General features: G+C 49.1%; 1 protein-coding gene across 1 annotated transcript in view; it reads right to left on the reverse strand.

The window, feature by feature from the left end:
- Positions 1 to 1,231: 1,231 nt before the first annotated feature.
- Positions 1,232 to 26,363, reverse strand: part of LOC149345398 (nicotinamide N-methyltransferase-like) — a 66,976-nt gene continuing 41,844 nt past the window's right edge. The window contains exons 5-6 of the mRNA XM_089547420.1: positions 17,912 to 18,103; positions 1,232 to 1,514 (exon numbers count right to left, since the gene is read on the reverse strand). Coding sequence (XP_089403546.1) covers positions 1,277 to 1,514; positions 17,912 to 18,103 — 430 coding nt within the window. The 3' untranslated portion in view covers positions 1,232 to 1,276. The remainder of the gene's footprint in view (positions 1,515 to 17,911; positions 18,104 to 26,363) is intronic.

Genomic DNA, 26,363 nt, shown 5'->3' on the forward strand with positions numbered 1-26,363 from the left:
GAGAACAACGTAGCGAGCTATGGAATGGAAAATGATAGGTGTAACGTTAAGAGACCGGAAACGGCGAAGTGGGTAAGGGAACAAACGCGGGTTAATCATATCGTTCGTCCGTTCGTCCGTGTTTTTTGTGTGTTCCTTCTACGTGTGTTTGTGCTTCTTCGCTGCAATATGAATCAAGAGAGTTAATCATATCCTAGTTGAAATCAAGAGGAAGAAGTGGGCTTGGGCAGGGCATGTGATGCGAAGGCAAGATAACCGTTCATCTTAACTTGAGAGGGCTACGTGCTTGCGCAAAAGACGGGACGAAAACGAGGAAACACAAACGATATTGTACCATTAATGCGCAAATTCCAACTCGTTTTCGTCCCGTCTTTTGCGCAAGTACGTACCCCTTTCAAGCTATGAACCAACTCGCCCAGATTAGACTTTTAATCGCTCATCTTAAGGATAACAGAGTGGATTCCAAGATAGGGCAAGCGTAGTAGGGTGCGGCAAAAAGTTAGATGGGCGGATGAGATTACGAAGTTTTCGGGGAAAGGGTGGCCGCAGCTGGCCAAGGACAAGGTCAGTTGGAGAGAAACATGGGAGGGGCCTCGCCCTGGAGTGGACACAGTCAGGCGAATGATTATTATTATTTCACATCTTCATATAAGCTTTCAGCGATCTGCTCATCATGGCTTGATGTAGGCGCGTAGGCCTGCGCAATCTTCAGCTTATAATTCTTATTAAGTTCAATTACGCTATCTGCCACCCTATCGTTAATACTATAGAATTCCTCTATGGTGTCATGACAACAACTTGGGCATGTTGGTTATTCATGTGTGATGGAACAGCGCAGAACGAGAGGATAGGACAGAAGACAGGCGCCTGCCTATATGCTGCCAGCTATATCATCATCATTTTATTCCAACATCAACATTACAGATGCTGAGGACCGTGAACAAAAAGCCTCTAGCTGGGCTTGACGGGGTTCACGGCCCCTTTGATGAGGAATCCCAGGCCTTGTCTGTCTGCTAATCCACAATAGCACAGCACCCCTTAATATTGTCTGCGCCTCATCTGTCCTCCGAACCTACATGACACTCCCGCTATTATGGTTACGCCGCGAGGACGAGACAAATACGCAAACATGACGCTGAACTTACAACTGTGAGGATGTGCCCCTCCTACAAAGAACAGCAACGTACAACAAATCTTGAGCGACATTTATCTTGCACCGCCAACACAGAGATGCAGGTTAGAGGCCACGGGGCAAGTCTTTATTGGGGGGCCACCATCAGGGCTTGCGAGCGAGCACCAGGAAGGACTTGGTGTAGTCGCTGACCGAGTGGAAGTACTCGCGGTCCACGACGGTCCACTCGAGGTCCATGAAGCCCGCGTCGCGCAGCGCCTTCTCCACGCTCTCCTTGGTCAGGGTGACGCAGTTGAACTTGCCGGCCTTCATGTCCCAGTAGGTCATGCCAAGCACTCCGTTCATCAGCAGGTGGCCGCGGCGTCGCACCAGGCCGTGGACCCTGCGATGGCACCCCCCGCTTCTTTCACGCATTGCGCTACAACCATTTCCGCACTTGTCAATGGCTCAGTAGTCTGCGGCGCCTTCCCGTGCCACATTTTTCAATTGAGCAAGCGGGTATGGACGGCTTCGAAAGTAAGTGCTTTACTCTCGTTCACCGGAAATGTGTTCAGAGACCTCATTATCTACTTCCGGCTGCCGGCGTCCCGGCGCCTTCACAGCTGCATCGGAAGTGTTTGGTGGCTGCACAGCCTTGCATCGAAGACCCCTCTGGCCTTCACAGGGAGTTTTACCTCTGGGTTCGAGCTGGACAGCGCAGTCTCCCACTGCTCTAGGGTGGAGAGTCGCAAATGCTCCGCGGGTTTGTCCGCGGGGTATTCATAAAGAATGTGATAGAGAGTGGCTTTGGGTGCCCCGCGCTTAAAGCAGTCCGGTCAGACTTTGTCGGGGTGCATTAATGTTCCTGTTTGTACTGCCCCCAGGCTACTCCTTGCCTTGTGCTGAGTGAGGGGTGCTGGGGAGGGAATTTCAGTACACTGTTTCTGTAGTGGGAAGTAATTTCGAAGTACGAGACCATTCTCTCTCTAGCCGATCAGAGATAAGAATTGCCCACCGCCCAGCCGACGAGTTCTCGGGCATATTGCTTCGCGTTTTTGTTTCCCTCACAGCCGGACTGAGCTGGAACCCGCATCAGTTTAATTGACCTTAGATTGTGGTGCAGCAATGTGGATAGCATTTTGAATCCGGTATTGTATAGAGAGCGATTCGCAAAGCTCCGTGTTGCCGTTTTAGAGTCGCTTATAATTCAGCAATTCGTTGCAGCAATAGGAAGAGCTATGGCAGCTTGTGTTTGTGATGAGTGGATCGTATTTCTGATTCAGGCGCCATTGACCAGTTTTCCTGTTTGACTGAATACCTCTATAGAAAAAGAATTTTGGTTGGTGTATTCTGCAGCATCAACGCTTACTACGTATGAGTGAGAGAAGTGTCTTTGGACTCCTTCAGCACTATCTCCTTTCCTCGTCATGCTCCGGATACATGTTGAAATGTACAGGCTTGACGTGTAGGTGTTTATGTGATTTGGAATGTTTCGATAGAGCTGATGTGTGGTCAGATCGCCTCTGCTGACATTTTGAAATGAAAAGTTTATTTCTCCACACATATTATAGTGGAAAAAGGGGACACCGCGGGCAAAAAGCTGCGTAATGCAGCTTGAACTCGCACCCAGTGCCCCATGAATACAACGACAGCAGTGTGTTTCGCGAACATCAGGCTTAAGGCAAGCTTACTATCTCCATCAAAACAAAGAAAGAAAAAGGTCGACCGACAGTGTAAACCTGATATCGCGTGCAAAACAAAAGAGATGCGAGTAAATAATAGGAACAATATTCAATAGAATATACCAAACCTTTGATAGAAAAAAAAAACGTAATGGCGCAAGAAACGAGGACACGGAAGGCACATAAAAGACAGGACTGACGCCATTGTGTGCCTTCCGTGTCCTCTTTTCTTGCGCCATTACCAGTTTTTTCTTTGAACATGAACCAACTCGACCAAACTAGAGTTTTACAGAAGAGCAAGTTGCTGGGCTAGTTGGTGCTGTTGCATCGTGGTGGAGCAACCTTTTATCTATGTTCCACCCTCTCATGATTGCTATATATTCTCTGTATTCCCAATAAAAATTCAGTTGATAGTCAGCGCCTGTGTACGTCCTTCCTTGTTTCTTGTGTCCCGTCCTTTGCGCTGCTCCACCACGATGTAGTTTTACACCAAACCTATTTACACTGATGCCACAATAGACTCGAAAATGCACATGACAGAAAATAACTGATTCTTTGAGATGTCTTGAATACAAACATTATTTGCTGCCAATATGTTAAGACAATTTTCTAGGTTATAGGATAAGGAATGTTTACGATTAAAGTACGGCAAAACGGTAGAAGCCACTTAAGGTAAAAGACATCGGGTACTGTACACCGGTGTGTATTGGTGTAGATGAAATGCTGCAAGGAACAGTTGATTATTTGTTTTAACTGCATTTTTGTATGCTCATAATGATATGAACGGATGCGGTATATCAACACGCCAAATGCCATATAGCTTGAAGTAAAGAAACGAATGGGAATGCCAGGGTACATTTGCAATCAATCTGACAGCATGTTACTGTGAAACTAATATATAGTGTTCGTTATGTTTTGTTGTGGTACCCCAGACACTTATGCAGTAGGTAATACTACGTAATAATAGACAAGAATCTTCATCTTTGTTGGAAGTGAGTATCCATATAGACACGAGACATCATTGACTCGGTTCATTTTCTTGCAGATAGTGTTTATATGACAAAAGCATTTGTTGGGCGAGTTGGTGTTTTTGATGATCCATAACTACAGCGCAAACGACAGGACAGAGATGAAGAAGATGAAGATGAAGAAGGCAGCGCTGTGTGGTGTCCCTTCTTCATCTCTGTCCTGTCGTTTGCGCTGTAGTTATGGGTGTTTATATGATATATTGAAGAAAACAGCACTCGTCGAGGTCACAAAGGAAAAGAAAAACATACAAACCACAAACAAACTGACGTTTCGGCACCGCTACGGGTGCCTTGTTCACAATGTAAACGAAACGAAATGGGCCGTTGCTTATGAAGTTAAGGTGTTGCACACAAAGCGCATGTAGTATATCTCGGGTAGATTTCCCCGCGTCCTGTTTATCGCTTCGTTTGTCATTTGGATGTGTAATGATTCCTTCAGTAGGCGGGTAGGTAAGTTTTTACCTTTCAAGTATACGTGCGGAATCCCAGTCAATCAGGTGGCCCGAGTCTTGATTGTGCTATGCTAGAGCGTTAGAAGTCACGTTTTTGTTCTTTACGTCACGTTGATGTCCTTTCAATCGTCTTCTGAAATCGCCAGTTTTGCCTACGTACGAAGCGCTGGAATCTTTGCAAGGAATTTTGTAGACGACGTCAGGGTAGCTTGTCTTCTCTAAAGGGTCTTTCACCCGTACCAGATGATTTCGGAGCTTGCTGGATGGTACATTGGACACTTGGACGTCGTAGGCAGCGAATATCTTGCATAAGGTTGTGAAGGTGTAGGTTGCGCAACCACGGGACGAACCACGGAGAAAATACACAGACGCGTGTCTTTCACATGCGTGCTGGTTTTTCCGGCCAAAGGAGCAAGTACTCGGTGTAGGTAGCCCGACAACTTGTACAATGGAGACCGGGTGAAGTCCACAATCGGGCGAAGTGGCGCATCCTTTTAGTGCACCTTGGGTACCCCTTATATTCTTCGCGCGGAGCCATTGTGGCAGAGCAGACGATTGTACAGGAAGCCCCTGTCCGGAGGAACGTGAAAGACTCAGCACAGTTTGTGGAAAAACTAAAGACAATAGCGTTTGACGGCGACTGCGCCATGGTGTCTTTCGACGGGACGTCCATGTTTACATGTGTGCTGGTGGACTTCGCAGTCGAATGGTGCAGAACAGCGATGAACAACGACTTGTCGCTGCCAGAACGTACACTCATTGAAACGGACGAACTATGCCAGCTTCTCAAATACGTACTTCACGTTCAATAAGACGTTCTACAGGCAGGACTTCGGGACAGCAATGGATGCTTCAATCTATGTGGTTTGTGCCAACCTGGCCCTAGAAACGATTGAATACCGCGTGCTCACGTCATTCGACCCTCCACCAAGGCTGTTTCTTCGGTACGTTGGCGATTCTTTCTTCCTAATCCATCGACAACACGCCGAAAGATTCCTGCGACACCTTAACTCGCTTCCAGAAAGCGTCCAGTTCACTATGGTAGAAGTCAACGTGCGCCTCTCCTTCCTTGACGTCCTTGTTGAAAGAACAAGAAACGGTTTCGCAACGAGTGTATATAGGAAGCCTACCCACACAGGTAAATATCTGAATTTTCATTCAGCGGACCCAATAGGACATAAACGACCGGTTGCCTCGGCGCTTTTTAATCGGGCCTTCAGGATTTGCTCAAGCCCAAGAAAAGCAGGTGGTGAACTGAGCCACATACGGAAGGACCTTAAAGAAAACTGACACCCGTCCCAAGTCCTCCGTTCGCAAGAACTACGCGCTGCAGCACCCCTCCAACCGGAGAAAGAAGAGAAAAGAAAAAGCGTGCTGTCATTCCTCATGCACAGGGCGTCAGCAAAACCTTATGCAGGATATTCGCTACCTAGCTACGACGTCCAAGTGTCCCATGTTCCATCCAGCAAGCTCTGAAATCATCTGGTACGGGTGAAGATTCTTTAGAGAAGACAAGCTACCCTGGCATTGTCTACAAAATTCCTCGCAAATATTCCAGCGCTTCCTAAGTAGGCGAAACTGGCGATTTCAGAAGACGATTGAAGGAACACCAACGTGACGTAAAGAACAAATAAGTCACTTTTAACGCTCTAGCAGAGCACAATCAAGACGCGGGCCACCTGACTGACAGGGATTCAAATTCAGATTCAAATTAAAATTTATCTAGCATCAACAATGATGTTACAAAACTCGTGATGCTACGGGGTGCTAGCAAAAAGCCTGTAACGGCTTGACAAAGGCCAGCACCCCGTTCACAGAGCAATACAGCAGTGGACAAAAAGAGCGATATAAAGAAAAGCAATATATATATATGGCGACGGCTTTACATAATCATAAAAACATGTTAAGTGATCGGGCTAACAATGCGGGCTCATAATTGCGAATGTTAACGTCTTGAGTAATTACATATACACTGATTGATAGATCACTTGGACGTGTTATCAGAAGAGCTAAGAGCGTGTGGTAGTGTGTACATCAGCATTTGGCGGCCATAGTTAGTACGGGTGTGAGGAATCTTCCATGTCTGACTGCTTCGTGTGCTATATGCTTTCGCAAATGGAGACAGGGTCGCAAGGTTTTCAAGAAAAGGGTCATTATTTAGATGAAAGGCATGATGACGTTTTAAGAGGTCCATTGAACAGGTTCGGTAATGGTTGTAATCTAAGGTCATCAAAAAGAGGTATTGTGTGTGCGTCATTGGGTTCATTTAATATAATTCTTACAGCTTTTTTTCTGCAGTCGATAGATTTTGGACAAGTTTGTGTACGTTGTTGTGCCCCATATCAAGTGGCAATACGATAATGTAGATGCGAAAAGGGAGTTATACAAAAGTAATTTAATTTGCTTAGGCAGAAAGTAACGAAAACGTGCAAGAATACGAACTATTCGGGATAGTTTGGAGTGAACGAGGTCAGTCTGTGCGTTCCACTGCATATTCTCATGAAAAGAACACCTAAGGTTTTTATTACTGGTACCACCTCTATGACTGAAAGACCAAGTTGCAGGACAATATTTGAATTAACTGGTTTATTTTTAGGGCGAAAAAGAACTGATTTTGTCTTCGAGACGTTTATAGTTGAGGAATTATTTAGACACGAAGTGTTCAATACATCAAGCACTGCATTCGCTTTCTTTACAAGCAGGGGTAAACTGTGATGGGAGAAAAATAAGGTTGTGTCATCGGCATAAATAATAAATGATGTATTTAAATCTATGTTAACAAGGTCATTAAATATAGGTTGAAAAGTAGTGGCTCGAGAATATTTCCCTGCCGAACGCCATGTAGCAATGGTTTGAAGCTGGAGCAAGAGTTATTTATGTGCACCGTTTTGTTGGCGGTATTGTAGGTAGGATTTAATAAGAGAAAGGAAACAGCCTCTGAAACCATAATATTATAATTTTGTTCATAGTGTAAGGTGATTTATTTTGTCCAATGCCTTTGAACAGTCTATGAAAATTCCAAGTGAATACATCATCATCATCATCAGTCTGACTACACCCACTGCAGGGCAAAGGCCTCTCCCATGTCTCCAATTAACCCTGTCCTTTGTCAGTTGCCACCACTGTATCCCCGCAAACTTCTTAATCTCATCCGCCCAACTAACTTTCTGCCGTCCCCTGCTACGTTTGCTTTCTCTTGGAATCCACTCCGTTACCCTTAAGGACCAGCGATTATCTTGCCTTCGCATTACATGCCCTGCCCAAGCCCATTTCTTCCTCTTGATTTCAACTAAGATGTCATTAACCCGCGTTTGTTCCCTCACCCACTCCGCCCTCTTCCGATCTCTTAACGTTACACTATCATTTTCCTTTCCATAGCTCGCTGCGTTGTTCTTAACTTAAGCTGAACCCTCTTTGTTAGCCTCCACGTTTCTGCCCCATAGGTGAGTACCGGTAGGATACAGCTGTTGTATACTCTTCTCTTCAGGGATATTGGTCAGCTATCATTCATGATCTGAGAGAACCTGCCATATGCGCTCCACCCCATTCTTATTCTTCTAGTTATTTCCCTCTCATGATCCGGATCTGCGGTCACTACCTGCCCTAAGTAGACATATTCTCTTACTACTTCCAGCACCTCGTTACCGATTGCGAACTGCTGTTCCCTTGCTAGGCTGTTGAACAATACTTTGGTTTTCTGCATGTTAATTCTTAGCCCCACCGTTCTGCTCTGCCTGTCTAACTGATTGATCATGCTTTGCACTGCTTGTCCTGAGTGGCTTAGCAAGGCAATGTCATCAGCGAATCGCAAATTACTCAGGTAATCTCCATTAACTCTTATCCCCAACTGTTCCCATTCCAGTCCCCGCGGAATACCTCCTGTAAGCAGGCAGTGAAGAGCATTGGCGAGATCGTGTCTCCCTGCCTGACACCTTTCCGTATTGGAATTTTATTGCTGACTTTATGGAGAACTATAGTAGCTGTGCAATCGTTATAAATATCTTCCAATATTTTCACATAATACTCTTCTACACCCTGATTCCGCAATGCCTGCATGACAGCTGAGGTTTCCACTGAGTCAAATGCTTTCTCGTAATCGATGAAGGCTATATATAGGGGTTGGTTATATTCTGCGCATTTCTCTATCATCTGATTGATAGTGTGAATGTGGTCTATTGTCGAGTATGCTTTACGAAAGCCTGGTTGATCATTTGTTTGACTAAAGTCCAAGGTTGTCCTGACTATTAGCGATTACCTTAGTAAATACCTTGTAGGCAACGGACAATAAGCTTATTGGTCTGTAATTCTTCAAGTCCTTGACGTGTCCTTTCTTATGAATTAAGATAATATTAGCGTTCTTCCAAGCTTCTGGTACTCTCGAGGTCACAAGGCATTGCGTATACAGGGTGGCTAGTTTTGTAGCACAATCTCTCCTCCGTCCTTCAACAAATCTGCTGTTACCTGATCCTCACCAGCTGCTTTCCCTCTTTGCATTGCTCCCAAGGCTTTCTTTACTTCCTCCTTCGTTACTGGCAGGATGTCCCATTGCTGTGCTCGACTGCCTCCCTCAGTAACTTTATGATTACATTCGCTACTGTATAGATTTGTGTAGAACTCTTCGGATAATTCAACTATCTTATCCATATTGCTGATGACTTTGCCCTGTTTGTCGTTTAGCGCATACATCTGGTTTTTACCTATGCCCAGTTTTCTTCTCACTGATTTTAGGCTACCTCCGTTCCTTAGAGCATGCTCGATTTTCTCCATGTTAAACTTTCTTATGTCGGCTACCTTGCGCTTATTTATTAACTTCGACAGCTCTGCTAGTTCTATCCTGTCTGTGGAGTTAGACGTCCTCATGCTTTGACGTTTCTTAATCAGATCTTTAGTCTCCTGAGATAGCTTGTTGGTATCCTGTCGAACCATCCTACCACCTACTTCTGCGGCGCACTCTGTAACGATAGCTGTAAGATTATCATTCATTGTTTCAACACTACGGTCGTCTTCTTCAGTTAAAGCGGAAAATCGGTTTTGCAGCGACATTCTGAATTCCTCTACCTTCCCTCTTAATGCTAACTCGTTAATAGCCTTTCGATTCACCAGTTTCCTCCGTTCCCTCTTCAAATCTAAGCTAACACGAGACGTTACCATTCTGTGGTCGCTACAATGGACCTTACCGAGGACCTCCACATGCTCTACGATGCCAGGGTGTGCACACAATATGAGGTCTATTTCATTTTTAGTCTCACCATTGGGGCTCTTCCACGTCCACTTCCTGTTCGCTCGTTTGCGGAAGAAGGTATTCATAATCCGTAAATTATTTCTATCTGCGAACTCTACTAATAGCTCTCCCCTACTGTTCCTAGAACCTATGCCATAATCACCTACCGCCTTGTCTCCAGCCTGCTTTTTACCTACCTTTAAATTAAAGTCGCCCATCAGTACAGTGTACTGTGATTTTACTTTGGTAATTGCTGATTCCACATCCTCATAGAAGCTTTCAACTATCTGGTCATCATGGCTTGATGTAGGCGCGTAGGCCTGCAACACCTTCAGCTTGTACCTTATTAAGCCTAATTACGATAGCTGCCACTCTCTCGTTAATACTGTAAAACTCCTCGATGTTGCCAGCTATATCCTGATTTATGAGGAATCCCACACCTAGTTCTCGCCTATCTGCTAATCCACGATAGCACAGTACATGCCCGCCCTTTAGTACTGTATACGCCTCATCTGTCCTCCTAACCTCACTAAGCCCTATGACATCCCATTTAATACCGGCTGATTCCTCCAATAGCACTGTTAAGCTAGCCTCACTAGCTAAGGTTCTTGTGTTAAACGTTGCCAGGTTCAGTGTGCAATGGCGGCCTGTGCGGAGCCAGAGATTCTTAGCACCCTCCGCTGCGTCACAGATCTGACCGCCGCCTTGGTCAGTTGCTCCGCAGCCGCTGGGGACTGAGGGCCGAGGATTAATTGGTTTTTTCATAGAAGGTTGTGGCCAAGTACTACACCAGGGTGGCCAAACTCTGTTCTGGTGAGGAAGTGCGTTGTCGGTTCTGGTCACCGAAATCAGGCCGCACTCCAAGCCTGGTTATGCAATTCCATCGACACGCGAAGTTTTTTTAATCCGGTGGAGAATTGCGTGGCACCGGGATTCGAACCCCGGTCCTCTTGCACGCGAGGCGGGTGCTCTACCTCTACGCCATCGCTGCAGTGAATACAATTGGTGTTCAAAGTTCCGCACCGATACTTGAAAGGGAAAACTTATCTATCCGCCTACTGAAGGAATCATTACACATCCAAATGACAAACGAAGCGATAAACAGGACGCGGGGAAATCTACCCGAGATATACTACATGCGCTTTGTGCGCAACACCTTAACTTCATAAGGCAACGGCCCATCTCGTTTCGTTTCCATTGTGAACAAGGCACCCGTAGCGGCGCCGAAATGTCAGTGTGTTTTTGGTTTGTGTCTTTTTCTTTTCCTCTGTGACCTCGGCGAGTGCTGTTTTCTTCAATATGGTGAATTTTTCTCGCCGGACGGGTTTCCGTCGAATCCTTAACTATGATGTGTTTATATGTTTGTCCCAAGTCTGGATCTCCATGAGCACCACACACCGAGACATTTTATAGTGTCTACAACCTCAGTTGTGGAGTTACCCAGCATGAGATCAAAATTCATGGAGATAGGCTTGTTCTTTGGACGGAAGATAATTGCATTAGTTTTCCTAGCATTTACTGTTAAACAATTCTTTCGCGGCCGTTTTACCTCTCGGTGTTGAAGAAAGTCCTTCGTATTGCCTGCCGCGGTGGCTGAGTGGTTATGGCACTCGGGTGCTGACCCGAAAGACGCGGGTTAAATCCCTGCCGCGGCGGTCGAATTTCGATGGAGGCGAAATTCTACAGGCCTTGCGACCCCAGAAGGAGCGGTTTTATAACCGTTCCTGTTCAACATTACCGTCATTCCTTTAGCCAGGAAACTAGCGCAACTACCCGATGTGGAACACTTGCTCTACGAGGATCATACCACACTGCTGGCTACCACGGGTAACGAATGCAGAATAGAAATCTTCCAAGAAGCCACTGACCATGCGGTAGAGGAAGATTACCATATTGACCCCAGCTGTTCGTCTGAAAGCCTATCCGCACCTCTGCGTTACTGCGGTCGGTTGAACTGCACTGAGCAGCAGCAGCTTCTATTATCTGGGCCTCCCTCTCGGCTTTGGGTGGCAGACCTGGCGCTGGACCCACAACGTGCTCACCTCATGAAACGAAAGCCGGCCAATTTCTGATGTCCTTAATTTTGAAGCATGTCAAGCAAGAAATTCAAGATATTTTTGTGCTGTGCCTTCATCCACTTACGTTGACTTCTGAAGTTCCTGAAAATAACACGATTAGCTTTCTTGGCCTTAGACTCAGCTTTACGCCAAATCATACCTGCTGGTCGTTTGAATCACGAAGCAACAAACCTCTACTTCCATTCTCGTCGTCGCATTCTGTTGTGTCCCCTTATTGCTTTTGTGTGTGTGCGCCCCCGCATCCTCCTCCTAACGGCCACTCGCATCCTCCTCCTAACGACCACTCGCATCCTCCTCCTAACGACCACTTGCCCCTCGTCGCACGCTGTCGCCAGATGCCCCCCCATGGTGCGCCCCCGCATCCTCCTCCTGTTTTGGGAAGCCACTCCCTCCCGTGGACGCTTCTCCGCTCCCTCCTTTCTTCGGGCGGCCAGTTCGGCTCCTGCCTCGGTCGACGCTGGTCGCACCCTCATCGGCTTTAAATAAACGAAGTCTTTAAGTACCGTGTGCGTCTTTCGCTGCATTCAACACAGCGACCGGACACGACAGTGGCGACGAGAAAGTGGATTCGACCCGCGCTACGCAACGCTATTGACAAGCCATGGCTACGCGAGGGTTTCCCAATCAGATACCAGAGTTCAACGGCTCATCGTGGTCATCGTGGGTTGGACGCCTTCAGTTCTACTTTGAAGCTAACAACATCACAGACCCAGCCTTGAAGAGGGCCAACCTGCTGACGCTGTGCGGGGAGCAGACCTACGATACTGTCTGCGCCCTTATTCAGCCAAGCACACCAGCGGCAGTGTCTTACGACGACATCGTAAAAGCGCTGCAAAAGCACTACGACCCAAGGCCATCCGAGGTCTACAGCCGGGCTCGCTTCCAACGACGAGATCAACTGGGAGGAGAAACTGTGAGCGCCTACGTAGCCGCGCTCAAGAAGCTCGCTGCCGACTGCAATTTTGGAACGCTGTCGACAACAGCTACCGGGCAGGAGGGAGACGCAGCTTCTTCTGCTAACACCACCATGCTTCCCTTGGACGTGATGTTACGCGACAGATTTGTGTGCGGACTGAGTGACGAGTCACTGCAGCAGCGCCTGTTCGCTGAGAAGGACCTCACATTCAGCAAAGCTTACGACATCGCCGTTCGAGCGGAGAGCGCCGGTCACCAGCAGAGAGGGATTCGCCGGAACACCGAGCCGGTACACCAGACAAGCAACCAGGTGCGCAAGCCTTCTGTTGTTGTAAAATCGGTCAAAAAGGCACAACGCTGCTGGCGGTGTGACGACCAACACAACCCCCAGGGATGTCGATTCCAGTCAGCCACGTGTCATTTTTGCCACAAGCGAGGGCATATCGAAAGAGCATGCATTACGAAACGGAGACTTGCCAAGATAAAGTCACCTTCCCAGCCTAATCACAGCGTCAACGCCTCAGAGAATACGCCGCTATCTGATCTCCATGGAACAACATCAGCAACACCATCTGTGTTGTACGACCTGAACACCATGAATCTCGGCACGCGACCGAAGATTTTTACAGAAGTAAGCGTACATCACCAGCTGATTAAGTTCGAGGTGGACTCCGGCGCAGCCTGTACTCTGATCAGTGAGGACACGTTCCGAACTTCATGGCCATCTGACGCACCCGCCCTGCAACAAGACGACACGCACCTGCGAACGTGGTCAGGACAGAATCTGCCACTATTGGGCTCTGCCAACGTGCAGGTTAACTACAACGGCCAGACCCATACGCTACCTCTGCTTGTTGTGAAGGGCACAGGATCAAGCCTTCTAGGGAGAAACTGGTTTTCTCCACTAGGCGTGATGATATGCGGCATACACCAGACGCCGAGCCAGAACATGGTTGAGCAACTGCAAGAGAAATACGAAAGAGTATTCTCGGAAGAGATTCCAGGAAACGAAGGGCCCCCGGTCACACTGGAGTTGTTGGACAACGCGCAACCCAAATTTCTGAAGGCCAGGCCGGTGCCGTTTGCTCTCCGAGATTCAGTTGAAAAAGAGTTGGACAAACTGGAGCAGCAAGGTGTCATCGAGCCGACGCAGCATTCAGAATGGGCCACACCACTTGTCGTAGTTCGCAAGAAGAACGGAACCATACGCCTCTGCGGAGACTACCGGAGCACCGTCAATCTTGCGACTAAAGCGTCCTCTTACCCGCTACCGACACCTGAAGAAGTATTCAGTGTACTGCGTGGCGCAAGAGTCTTCAGCACATTGGACCTCACCCAGGCGTATCAGCAGCTGAAGGTGAGCGAGTCAACTGCTGAATTATTGGCAATTAACACACTGAAAGGCTTGTACAAAGTCAAGCGACTGCCTTTTGGCGTAGCTGCAGCCCCGGCCATATTTCAAAAATTCAGGGAGACAGTGCTTCAGGGCATCCCAGGAGTTTGTGTCTACCTTGACGATGTCATCATCAGTGGCACTTCCACTGAAGAGCATGCAGTGCGCCTAGAGCTCGTTCTCGAAAGGCTAGCAAACGCTAATTTGTGCATAAGCAAATCGAAGTGCTGTTTTGCGGTGCCAGAGGTGCAATTTCTGGGACACCGAATTGATGCGGAAGGCATTCACCCTACCGAGGACAAAGTGCGAGCGATCACAGAAGCACGAGCTCCAACAAACAAGCAGGAGCTACAGGCTTTTCTCGGACTCTTGACGTTCTACGACCGGTTCTTGGAACAAAGAGCTACCGTGGCCAACGACTTATACCAACTCCTTCGGAAAGATGTGACATGGACATGGTCGCCACGCCATCAGCAGTCATTCGATGCCCTGAAAGACCTGATTCGAAGATGTACAGTCCTCCGCCACTACGACGAAAGGAAGCCTCTGCTTTTGGCTTGCGACGCATCACCGTATGGAGTCGGCGCGGTTCTATCGCAAACTGACGAGCAAGGAAGGGAAGCTCCCATCGCCTTCGCCTCACGTACGTTGTCGCAAGCAGAACGCAACTACGCGCAACTTGACAAAGAAGGGCTAGCCATCGTCTACGCGGCGACACATTTTCACCAGTACATTGCCGGCCGGAAGGTGACCTTTATAACCGATCACCGACCGCTATTGGGCATTCTGGGACCACAAAGGCCTATGCCACCAACCTTGTCTCCGCGAATGACACGTTGGTGCATCAAACTCTCAGCGTACGACTACGCTCTGGTCTACCGCAATGGGAGTAAACATCAAAACGCCGATGCGCTAAGCCGTCTGCCACTAGACGCAACTGTTGACGAACCATTTCCACCAGGAGACGTTCTGATGTTCGAAGCACTGCCAGAACCTCCGCTTACAGCAGGTACAGTTGCAGCATCTACGCAGAAGTGCGCAGCTCTCCGGCTAGTTTACACAGCTGTTCAACAAGGCAACGTGCATAAACTCAAAGGGGACAACTTCGACGCTTACCGCAGGCGAGCTACAGAGTTGAGCACCCATCGCGGCTGCATCATATTTGGGTCCCGAGTTGTGATGCCGAGAGAACTACGCGCACAAGCTATGTCTCTCATCCACGCCGGACATCGGGGCATCGTTGCAATGAAAAAGTGTGCCAGAAGCTACATGTGGTGGCCTGGCATTGACAACGACATCGAAACAGTGGTGCGAGAATGCAAGCCTTGCCAGAGCAGCCGGAGCGCCCCGCCGAAAGCTCCTGTCCCAGAATGGGAAAAGCCAGACACACCATGGCACACACTGCACATTGATTTTGCAGGACCAATTGAGGGCTGCACTTTCCTTGTGGTCGTAGATGCCTACACAAAGTGGCTTGAGATAAGGCAAATGGGACAGACGACTTCGGCAGCAGTCATTGACAACCTCCGATCACTATTTGCAACGTTCGGCCTGCCGCGCAAGGTAGTGTCGGACAACGGAACACCGTTTGTGTCTGCGGAGATCCTCAAGTTTTATCGCGACAACGGGATCTCATCAGTTACATCGGCCCCTACCACCCAGCGACAAACGGACAAGCCGAGCGCTACGTAGCCGAGCTAAAACGCGCCCTTGAAAGAGATCAGACAGGCTCGCTGCAGCGCCGCCTTGCGCGCTTTCTCTTCAAGCAGCACACGACTGTTCAGAGCACAACAGGCGAGACCCCCTCGAAAATGATGTTCGAGCGTGAAATGCGAACCCAGCTCACAGCCATCCTCCCCGAGCCAAAGGCAGAGACGTTCCGGGAAGAAAAAGCAATTCCGCGCTGCGGCACGCTTAATGAGGGGCAGCGCGTCCTCGCCCGACAGTTTCTGAAAAAGCCACGCTGGGAGGAAGCTACAATTGTCAGACGCATAGGCCTGCGCTCTTGGCTCGTCAACATACATGGCACAGTAGCACGCCGACATCTCAACCAGCTGCGTAGATTTACGACGCCGTCTGAGAGCTGTCCGCCAGCGGAGAGAACACGTGCACCATCTTCCCACATAGCCTGGCACCTCTTCCCGGAAGAAGAGACTTCGCCCAGGACAGACCTAGGAGACACAGCGAACAACAGCCAGCCTACAAGTGTTTCTCCCCCGAGCGCACAAAGCCAGCGCGCCTCCACGCGTGAGCGCCGACCCCCTGCACGATACCAGGCAACTTTCTAAGGGGGAAGGAAGTGTTGTGTCCCCTTATTGCTTTTGTGTGTGTGCGCCCCCGCATCCTCCTCCTAACGACCACTCGCATCCTCCTCCTAACGACCACTCGCATCCTCCTCCTAACGACCACTTGCCCCTCGTCGCACGCTGTCGCCAGATGCCCCCCCATGGTGCGCCCCCGCATCCTCCTCCTGTTTTGGGAAGCCACTCCCTCCCGTGGACGCTTCTCCGCTCCCTCCTTTCTTCGGGCGGCCAGTTCGGCTCCTGCCTCGGTCGACGCTGGTCGCACCCTCATCGGCTTTAAATAAACGAAGTCTTTAAGTACCGTGTGCGTCTTTCGCTGCATTCAACACAGCGACCGGACACGACACATTCCAAGCTGGTTAAACGCGCCGTGGCTAAGTCATGCTATAACAACGCTCTAAATAAATCATGCATTCACTCTCAACAAGATGCCGCCGCGGCTGCTCAGCGGTTATGGTGCTCGGCTGCTGACCCGAAAGACGCGGGTTCGATCCCGGCCGCGGCGGTTGAATTTCTTTGGAGGAGAAATTCTAGAGGCCCGTGTACTGTGCGATGTCAGTGCACGTTAAAGAACCCCAGGTGGTCGAAATTTCCGGAGCCCTCCACTACGGCGTCTCTCATAGCCTTAGTCGCTTTGGGACGTTAAACCCCATAAACCAAACCAACTCTCAACAAGATAGTTTCAACCACCAAACTGATCGCCTTGTAAAAGCACGATATTCCAAGCAACTGCTCGTGTCCGTACCTGAATTGATGCTCGTAAGTTTAAGCAAAAACAGAAAGAACGAACTGACAGAGTCCGCCAAGGTTAAAGAAAAGACTACAGTTGTTTCTTACATTCGCAAATTTTCGCATAAACTAAAGGAAATAGACAAGCGAGCTCACGTAAGAGTCGTTTTTTTCGGCTCCCGAAAAGCTTGGGAAACTGTGGAAACAAGTAAATGACGAATTCTCACCACAGAGGTGCTCCATAAAGCATGAAAATAAGTTTGTTGCATGCCAATAAGGAGTCATCTGCTCCATTACACTTTCGTGCGGAAAACAGTACGTTGGCCAGACGGGCAGATGCCTGAACGAGCGCCTGCAAGAACATAATAGCAATGTTCATAATACTGTTAAACGACATCTTGGCATCCACTGCCGAGATTGTGCAAGCAAAACTTGCCAGCCACACTTCCAATGGTGTTGAGTAGAGACCCCAATATGCTGACTCGAGAAATTATTGAAGCCGCTAAAATCAGTAGGCCCTCCTTATCGCTGTCAACAAAAGAATTAGAATTTCTATCTGCAGGGAAGTAATGCTACTGTATCATTTTGGTTTTTTGTGCATGGACAAGTGTGTATCACCCTCATGTTTTCTTTTTGATGTGTGGAGCCTGTTCTATTTATTCCCACGTTCCGAGCAATAAACCTTTAGTTGCAAGTCATCGCCTCCCTGTGTGTATCTTCCTTTAGTCCTTGTCTATTTCGCGCAGTTCTTGAACATGGCATACCAACTCGCCCACGCATGAGTCCTAACCAGTACAGGCGCGCTTTCGTGTTCTCTCAATTGCGAAAAAAAAAAAATACCCCCACTACCGTGTTCGTTACTAGCAGCGGACATGTGTTGCTAGAAGACAAGCTGAATGGAATGACGCTTGAAGAATCTCTGCCCTTCTCGGGAGAAGAATGCGCCACTAGGAATTTCCTTCGTGCCGCTGTTCCGAAAGAAAACAAAGCAGTACTGGCCTCTTGATGACCCTGGCGTAGGTGTCCAGGTCCTGGATGACCGCCTCGAGGAGCATCGAGGTGACGACCACGTCGTAAGAGCCCTCACGGTCGTACTTCTCGGGCAGGAACTTGCCGCTGTCTCGGTTGAACAGGTCGCACGCCACCACGTCCAGCACGCGCGACCGCAGCTGCTCCTTCAGCTGCGCTGGCCTGCGCGCACCGTGAACATGGAGATGATAGGCCAAGGAACAAGCGGCTGTTGGCGATAGACTTGCTGCAATCAAGAACAAATTGGCATGCGCCGACATGCACTGCGAAGGCAGAGTAAGCGATGGGAGTGGATCGCAGGACGAGAAAAAGCAGGGCCGGCAGAGAGGAGTTCGGTAGCGGCAGTAAATTCTGGAGCCACCGCTAAGTGGTGGGAACGTAGTATGCTATCGTAACCAGCGAACGGACAAGGGCTAGGTAGGATTCCTTCCTCATGAATCAGGATACAGCAGGCAACGTAGAGGAATCGAAGAAAATTAGCATCACTGAAGCATGCTACCACAGAAGGAGGAGGAACAGGACAAAAGCGGTGCTAATTTTTTAGACTGAAAATGCACCAACCAACCCCAAAGTCGTTGTGATGAAACAGAGGAATTCTATAGTATTAACGAGGAACTGGCAGTTTTCGTAATTAGCTTGAATAAGAGCTACAGACTGAAGGTTTTACAGGCTTACGCGCCTAAAACAAGCCATGGTGACCAAATAGTCAATGTAGACTTCGAACGAACAGTGAGAAAACTAAAAACACATCACACTGTACTGATGGATGGCCTCATGACGAAGGTAGTGAAGGAGCAGGCTGTGGGGACTATGGTATAAGATCTAGGAATAGCAGAAAGGAGTTATTAGTGGAGTTCGCAGAGAGGAATAATTTACGGATCATGAATATCTTCTCCTTCAAACGAGAAACAGGAAGTGGAACGTAGAAAAGCCACAACGGTGAGACTAAAAACGAAATTGACTTCATACTATGAGCTCACTCTGGCCTCCTGCAGGATGTGCAGGCCCTCAAAGAGGTGCGCCATAGCGGCCAAAGGCTGGTAAAGTTTCGAATTACCCTAGAATACCTAAGTAATTTGCGATTCGCTGATGACATTGCCTTGTTAAGCCACTCAGGACATGAACTGAAAAGCATTCAATGAGTTAGACAGGCAGAGCAGAACGGTGGGGCTAAAAATTAACATGCAGAAAACCAAAGCAGTGTTCAACAGCCTAGCAAGAGAACAGCATTTCGCAATTCAATAGACCTTATGCGAAATGCACTGCCATCTAGCGGCCGCCGCGCGCGATCCGCCATGTTGGAGGATAGCCGCCGGATTCACAGCACGTACTGGTGCACTCTCGTCGCGCGCGCTCGAGTTTCACCGTCCTCAATATGCTCACATATTGCTTAGTGCCTTGCTGTACGCAGGGGGGTCACAAAGACGCCCAGGGAAAAAAAGGCAAGAGCGCTTGATTTGAGCGCATTTCTATTTTTGGACTGCGATCCCCGACATCCGCGGCGCAAATGTTGCAGAGCCGTCGCTACACGTCGAGACATCGCACAACACATTTTGTTATCGCCATGTAGCTAATGAAATAAGAAATAAGCTTTGTAGGCACGAAGAAAATATCACACAAAAGCTGTTTTTCTCCTGCGATTGCCCATGAAGCGCTGCGATTATCGGCCTCGCAAGAGAGTAATCGTGATCAGCTGTTCAGTGGTACGGGTCGCGCTTTGTGAGAACCGTCGCTCCCAGCGTTATCCGCCGCAGCCGTTATACGCGTTAGTTTTTAGTGTGAACATTTGTTTCGACGGAAACACTAGCAAGGGTCAAGCGCCCGTAGCACGGAACGTTTGCGCTCTGCAATCAGTCAGTCGTTTCTGTTAGACCAGGGAAAGGTGCCCATTTTGTGAAGCGATGGCTTGTATGAATGTAGCGATTTCACTGAACAGGCCGGTTTCCACGAAGCCGTGTGTTGTGTAAACAAACGAACAAAAAAGGACCGTAAGGGAAGCCGCTCAAGCTGTACCATAGTTCCAACTAGTAGCGGGAATGCATAACGCGTGTAGAATCCTCCAAAAATCTCAGTGCACAACTGCTTGCTCGTCGTGGTAAAACCATAGACACTGCTGCATTCACGGCCTACCTGTTTTTAACGGCGATAGTTCAAGAATGGTAAACACTTGTGTAGTGTGGTCGTGCGGGGACCTAGGGGTCTATGTGCCCAGTAATAATAATAAAGTGTTTTCTCTCTCTGTCCAGGGCACTAGGGCAAACTAGGGGCTCTAGAGCCCCTTACTAGAGCACTAGGGCAAACTAACAAATGCTGTACGAACTTTTCAAGAAAAATGGAAAGCGTCGCATGTTGACAGGCCACTTATTTCGACGCTACCAACGTGAGCGTGAGATTTACTATCGCTTGCTTTCGGCGCCGACGCAACACGCAGAAAACGCTACCCCAACAACAACAAATCAAGCGGGACGCCCGTTTACGAAAAAGTATCGAACCAAATAAAAACTGACTCCAACGGGACCGAAATGCGCACATTTTTAGCCGTAAACAAAAATTACACTTGCTTCGTACATTTCTTGGTGTTCAGCGTCGGCAAACTGGCGTAGTACTACGTGAAAAACTTGTAGCTCCGGACCCGGTGGCGTTCGGAAAGTGTGTTTTGGACGCATAGTAAGTGTCTGCGAAGTCACTTGGAAACTTGGGCAGCAGAAACAGGTCGAGCGACCATTCAGCCATGTTTACAGGCTCAAGTGACAGGAAAAATCAGGGGGAACTTTGTTGACCTAAAGTGCGGTGAGGCGAAAGCCTGAAGCGGGGTGTTGCTGCTTGTGTCACTGATGTGTTGTTAAGGTGTTAAGCTTCGAAACGCGACAGCGTCTTGCAACGCTGCCAGGGGAGTTCGTCGGTAAATTCGTTTTTGAGGAAAGGAAATGTATCTGTCTCGCATACCTCGGTGGACACCTGAACCTCGCCGTAACGGGAAGGGAGAAAGATGGGAGCGAACGAAGACACCGTATTCACTAGACGCGCCTCTTTCACTCCAAACCATCGAGCCGGCATGGCGCAGTGGTTAGCACGCTCGTCTCGCACTCCGGAGAACGGGGTTCGATTCCCGAACTCGACCAATTTCCTACTTGGTTTTATTTATTTATCTGGCCTGATTAAAAAGGTTAATTAGGCTAATTGTGTGACTAAGCAATTAACTAAACTCATTCCCACTTACTTGGAGCATCACTATACGATCCCTTTAATTGGTTGCATGGTTACTAGCCTAAGTACAATTGGCCCCGTTTGAAATTCGCGCACTGTGATGTCACGACCGTTTCGACCAATTGAAAAGCGTGACATTTCTGTCGACAACTCCTGCTTACAACGATGAGGCATTAAAGGATTCCGCCTTAAAAGATTTTGGAGCCAGCACAGCAGTAAGGAAGCTAACGCAGGGCACGCCTAAATCCAGAAAGCAGAGGCGGATCGAGCTACAGTCACCCTCCAACATGGCGGCTTTCCACTGGTTCTTCTTTTCTCCGATAGATGGCAGCAATTTTGCATAAGGTCTATTGGTAGCCAGGTGCTGAAAGTAGTAAGAGAATATGCCTACTCAGGGCAGGTAGTGAGAGCTGATCCGGATCACGGGAGGGAAATAACTAGAAGAATAACAATGGGGTGGAGCACGTATGGCAGGTTCTCAGATCGTCAGTGGCAGTTTACCAGTATCCCTCAAGAGCTGTATCGTACCGGTACGCGTATTCGCCAACTGCAGCCTGTACAGCCACAAGGCTTGAAACCACGGTGAATTGATCACGGTGACTGAAGATTGTCACAACGGCTTACCTAAAAGGGATAATAAATCCTCTTAAACGGCGTTATATGCCACTAAGCATCACTATTTGCGACCTAAAAGGGGAAAAATTGAAAAAAAAATGAAATTAAAAAAACAATAAAATTACAGTACAGAGAGCGGAGTCGAACGGCCGACCTTCCATACGCCACACGTGCCTCTTATCCACTGCGCCATAGCGGCGATGTCAAACCGTCGTTCTGAATGAATATTTATAACCAACCTTAATGTGGCTGCTACCTGCCGGTGGGCGGCGCTGTCATCGCTGGATGTACCGGCTGCATTTGGCGAACACGCTACCGGTACTCACCTATGGGCAGAAACGTGGAGGCTAACAAAGAGGGTTCAGCATGTGTTGAGGACAACGCAGCGAGCTATAGAAAGATAAATGATAGGTGTAACATTAAGAGATCGGAATCAGGCGGAGTGGGTGAGAACAAACGCGCGTTAATGATATCCTAGTTGAAATCAAGAGGAAGAAATGGGCTTGGGCAGGCCATGTAATGTGAAGGCAAGATAACCACTGGTCCTTAACGGTAACGGAGTGAATTCGAAGAAAAGGCAAGTGTAGCAGGGAGCGGCACAAAGTTAGGCGGGCGGATGAGATTAAGAAGTTTGCGAGAATATGGTGGCCGCAACTGGCGAAGAACAGGGTTAATTGGCGAGACATGGCAGAGGCCATTGCCCTGCAGTGGGCGTAGTCAGACTGATGATGATGACGGTGATGAAGATGGAAAGAGGAAACGGAAGAAAGTAGTGGAGCGGAAGCCCATCGATGGTAGCGGTAAGAGGGGAAGTAGAAGAATTCAGAACAGATATTCGGCCTCTCCTGACGACGACGACCTCAATGTTCAAGCTATGAGGGGTAATCTCACAGCTATCATTACGGAGTGCGCAGAAAAGGCAGGCGGTAGGATGGTTCCACAGGATACTGGGAAGCTCTCTCAGTAGGCGAAAGATCTGGTTCATCATCATCCTCATCAGCCTGACTACGAGCACTGCAAGGCCAATCCCCCCCATGTCTCCCCATTTAACCCTGTCCTTTGCCAGCTGCGGCCACCGTATCCCCAGAAACTTCTTAATCTCACTCGCCCACTAACGAAAAGTGTTCAGCTTTAGTTAAGAACAATGAAGCGAGATCTTTCTCCCGCCCCCTGCTACGTTTGCTTTCTCTTGGAATCCACTCCGTTACCCTTAATGACCAGCGGTTAGCTTTCCTTCGCATTACATGCCCTGCCCAAGCCCACTTCTTCCTCTTGATTTCAACTAGGATATCATTAACCCGCGTTTGTTATCTCACCCACTGCGCCGCTTCCCGTTACACCTTGTAGCAACGTAGTGATCCGTTCGGTGTTATTAATCACTCGCCACCGCACATTATTTTTCGGCAACGAAACAAACACAAAAGTACAAACAATAAACGAGGCGGCTTTTATCGGAAAGGAAACCAATTTCAGTATGAGAGCGAAGAAAAGGAAAGGAACAAGAGAGCCAGGCAGCAACACACGGGAAAAACACACGGGGGAACAGAACAAAGTGCTTACGAAAAATGCAGAAAAAAAGAAAGTCAAAGAGGAAAGTCACACTACTTGTCTCTTATTCGAGCAACGAGCGGGGAGGACTGGCTGGGTGTCGGGCAGTCAGGGAGTCTCTGGGCGTTCCAATGTTGATGCAACGCTACCGCAGCGTCGGCGTCCGTGGGCTCCCGGCACGGTTTCCAGGTCTGGTATCCCGGAAAAGTCACGTAGGCGCCAGAAGCGGCCTGTGTGGAGCAGCTGACGGATGGACGGAGAAGAGTAGCGCCTGAGCCTGGTGGTTGAGGCTCTCGACGATGGAAGTCCAGGTCTGGTGGCCCGGACGTCTGCGGCTAAGGCCCAAGCCCGGAACTCGGGGAGCCAGCAGAACTCGTCCACGTCCGTCGCCCACCGCGCTCTTCTCTTCTCTGCCACGTAATCCTCTTCGACCTGTCCCGCGTTCCCCTCCGCACGCGCTCCTCGTGCTTTGTCTTCTCCTCACGAACGCCGCTGGGTGGCGCTATCTCCTTACAGAAGGCCCCCTCTTCGGAAGTTTTTTCCAAGGGAAAGAACTCAACTTCAGGAGAGCGACACCAGACGCGTTCGACGATCGCAACACAGAACATCGCACCACAGCGCGCACACTACACACCACACACAATACGACGGTCGTCAATGTTCGAAGCGTTCACGGACATTCGCACACACAGCACAGAGAGCACATGGAAAGTCAACGTAAAGCGTCCATAGAGGGCGAAGAAACACGGAAAGCATAAAAAGTAACTAGCCGACACCCAAAAACAAACATGAACAAACACAGACAATGCCAACAAGAACGGGTGTGGGCTACATTCTTCCGTTTTCCATTCTTCACATCAAACCACTTCACCGTCGCGAGAACTCTTTCAACTAGTACTTCCGTTTTCCTTTGTGAAACCGGTTTCTCCAAACCGACCTCGGTCTCCACCATGGTTTTAAATATCCCCGTCCTACGATGTTATACACTCTGTGTCGGCCGTTGTTCGCCGGCACCGATGGAACAACGGCGTCATTTACTTTGTTCTCCCTTTCCTTTGACACAGTCGGTTGACACTTAGCACACGATCTGACATAATTCTTAATGTCAGCCTGTACATCGGGCCAGTAAAACTCACTGAGCACCCTTCCTATTGTTTTCTGTATTCCTTGATGGCCAGATAATGCACTCTTATGCGCCAACTTAAGGACTCGCGTGCGTAAGCCCTTCGGTACCACCGCTTGCTCAACGACTTGGCCGGGACAAACTTGGTATGTCCGGAAGAGAACACCGTCATCTGTATCAAAAGAGTGGGCGGTCTGTCCCTTGCCACGAAATATTTGCCCCAACTTCCTGCGACACACCTCTAAGGTCGGGTCTTCTTCCTGTTTGAGGCGAAACTCCGGCCGTGACAAGTGGAGTGTGTTCAGAGTGGGGCTTTTACTACTCTCTGAAACCTTTGCTGTCACCGTAAGGGAAGGAACATCGACCGAACTCGTCATGGCAAGCGAAACTGCCTGATCAGTTAGAACTGGCGGGTCAACCGAGAATGGAGGTTTAGCGCCAGGGACATTGCCTATTATGATGTCGTATAGGGGTGTAGACAAGCACCTCCGCTTCCGGAACTTCTACACGGGTCCCATTGGCCAAGAATAATGTAGCCTGCTTCCCTGTAAGTGCCGATGCCGGTACAAGGGACTCACGCACAACAATGCCGGTGCTGCCCGTATCCCGTAATACCGAACCAGGCTGGCCGAACACCTCACCGTGCGCCACGGGCATAGCAGTTTCCACCGGGTTGGAAGGACAGACTATCTCCCCCAACTGGCCCTCTACGCGCGTTACCACTGCAGTGCTATCGGGATGTGAATATCGAGGTGTCATGCAACAGGCGGACTCCTCATGGTCTCCTGGCCTCTTAGCTTTGCACGACTGGGCATCATGTCCTACCTCGCGGCACCAGGTGCAATACGATTGCTTCGGCTTCGTCCGACGATCCGCCGCCTTGTGCCCAGTCTTCTCGCAAAGAAAACACCGCAGGCGAGATTGTGAACCTGAAACCTCGTCCTTGGCTTTATTCATCGTATGCTCCCCCTGTTCTTTGAAGAACAACAAGTTATTTTGCCGCTGTGCTTCGAGAAAATGATCGGCAGCCTCCGCCAGCTTGGAAACTGTCTTGCCCTCCCGCTCACGTAAGAAAAGGGCTAAACGAGAATGACAGTTGTTCAGAAATTGCTCGCTCACGACCATCTCGCGAACCACCTCAAAAGTGCGGCCTTCTCCCCGCATCTCGACCCAACGGTCAAATAAACTAAACAACCGGGCAGCATATTGCGAGGCCGTTTCTCCATCCTGGGGCTTGCTCTGGCGAAACTTCTCTCGGTATCCTTCCGCGGTGAACCTAAACCTCTGAAGCAAGGCAAGCTTCGCTTTGTCATAATCCACGGAATCCTCAGGCGAGAGCCGACCGAAGACCCTAAGTGCCTCGCCGCCAAGGCACAAGCTCAACGCCGTTGCCCACTTTTCTTTTGGCCAACCCTGCCCCGTGGCCACATGCTCAAACTTCTTTAAGTAGGCATCGAGGCCATCCCGCGCTTCATTGAACTGTGGTATGTGGCTGTGCGGGTTAATGGAGCTGGTCGATGAGACGCTACGCTCTCCACGGTCACTCGGAGGATTTGCGCCACCCTCCTTGAGCCTTATTTGTAGCTGCAAGTTCTGCGCCTCTAACTCCAAGCGTTCCTTCGCAGCCTCTCGCTCCGTCTCTAAATTCCGTGCCTCTAAATCCAATTTCTGCTTCGCAGCTTCACGCTCCGTCTCTAAATTCCGTGCCTCTAACTCCAGCTTCTGCTTCGCAGCTTCACGCTCAGCGGCTCTCTCTTCCCGTGGCTTACGAAGCTCGTCCTCCACCCACGCTCGTAACTCCGCGCCGCACAAGCCCATACGCTCGCCTAAGGCAACCAACTCTGACGCGCTCATACTGTTCCTAAATTAACACAACAGGCAAAGAAATAATAACCGACCTCGTCCTGTCGTAGTGGACGCCAAATTTGT

The sequence above is a fragment of the Amblyomma mixtum genome, chromosome 5 (assembly GCF_055824585.1).
Source record: "Amblyomma mixtum isolate Tamu chromosome 5, ASM5582458v1, whole genome shotgun sequence".
Lineage (NCBI taxonomy): Eukaryota > Metazoa > Arthropoda > Arachnida > Ixodida > Ixodidae > Amblyomma > Amblyomma mixtum.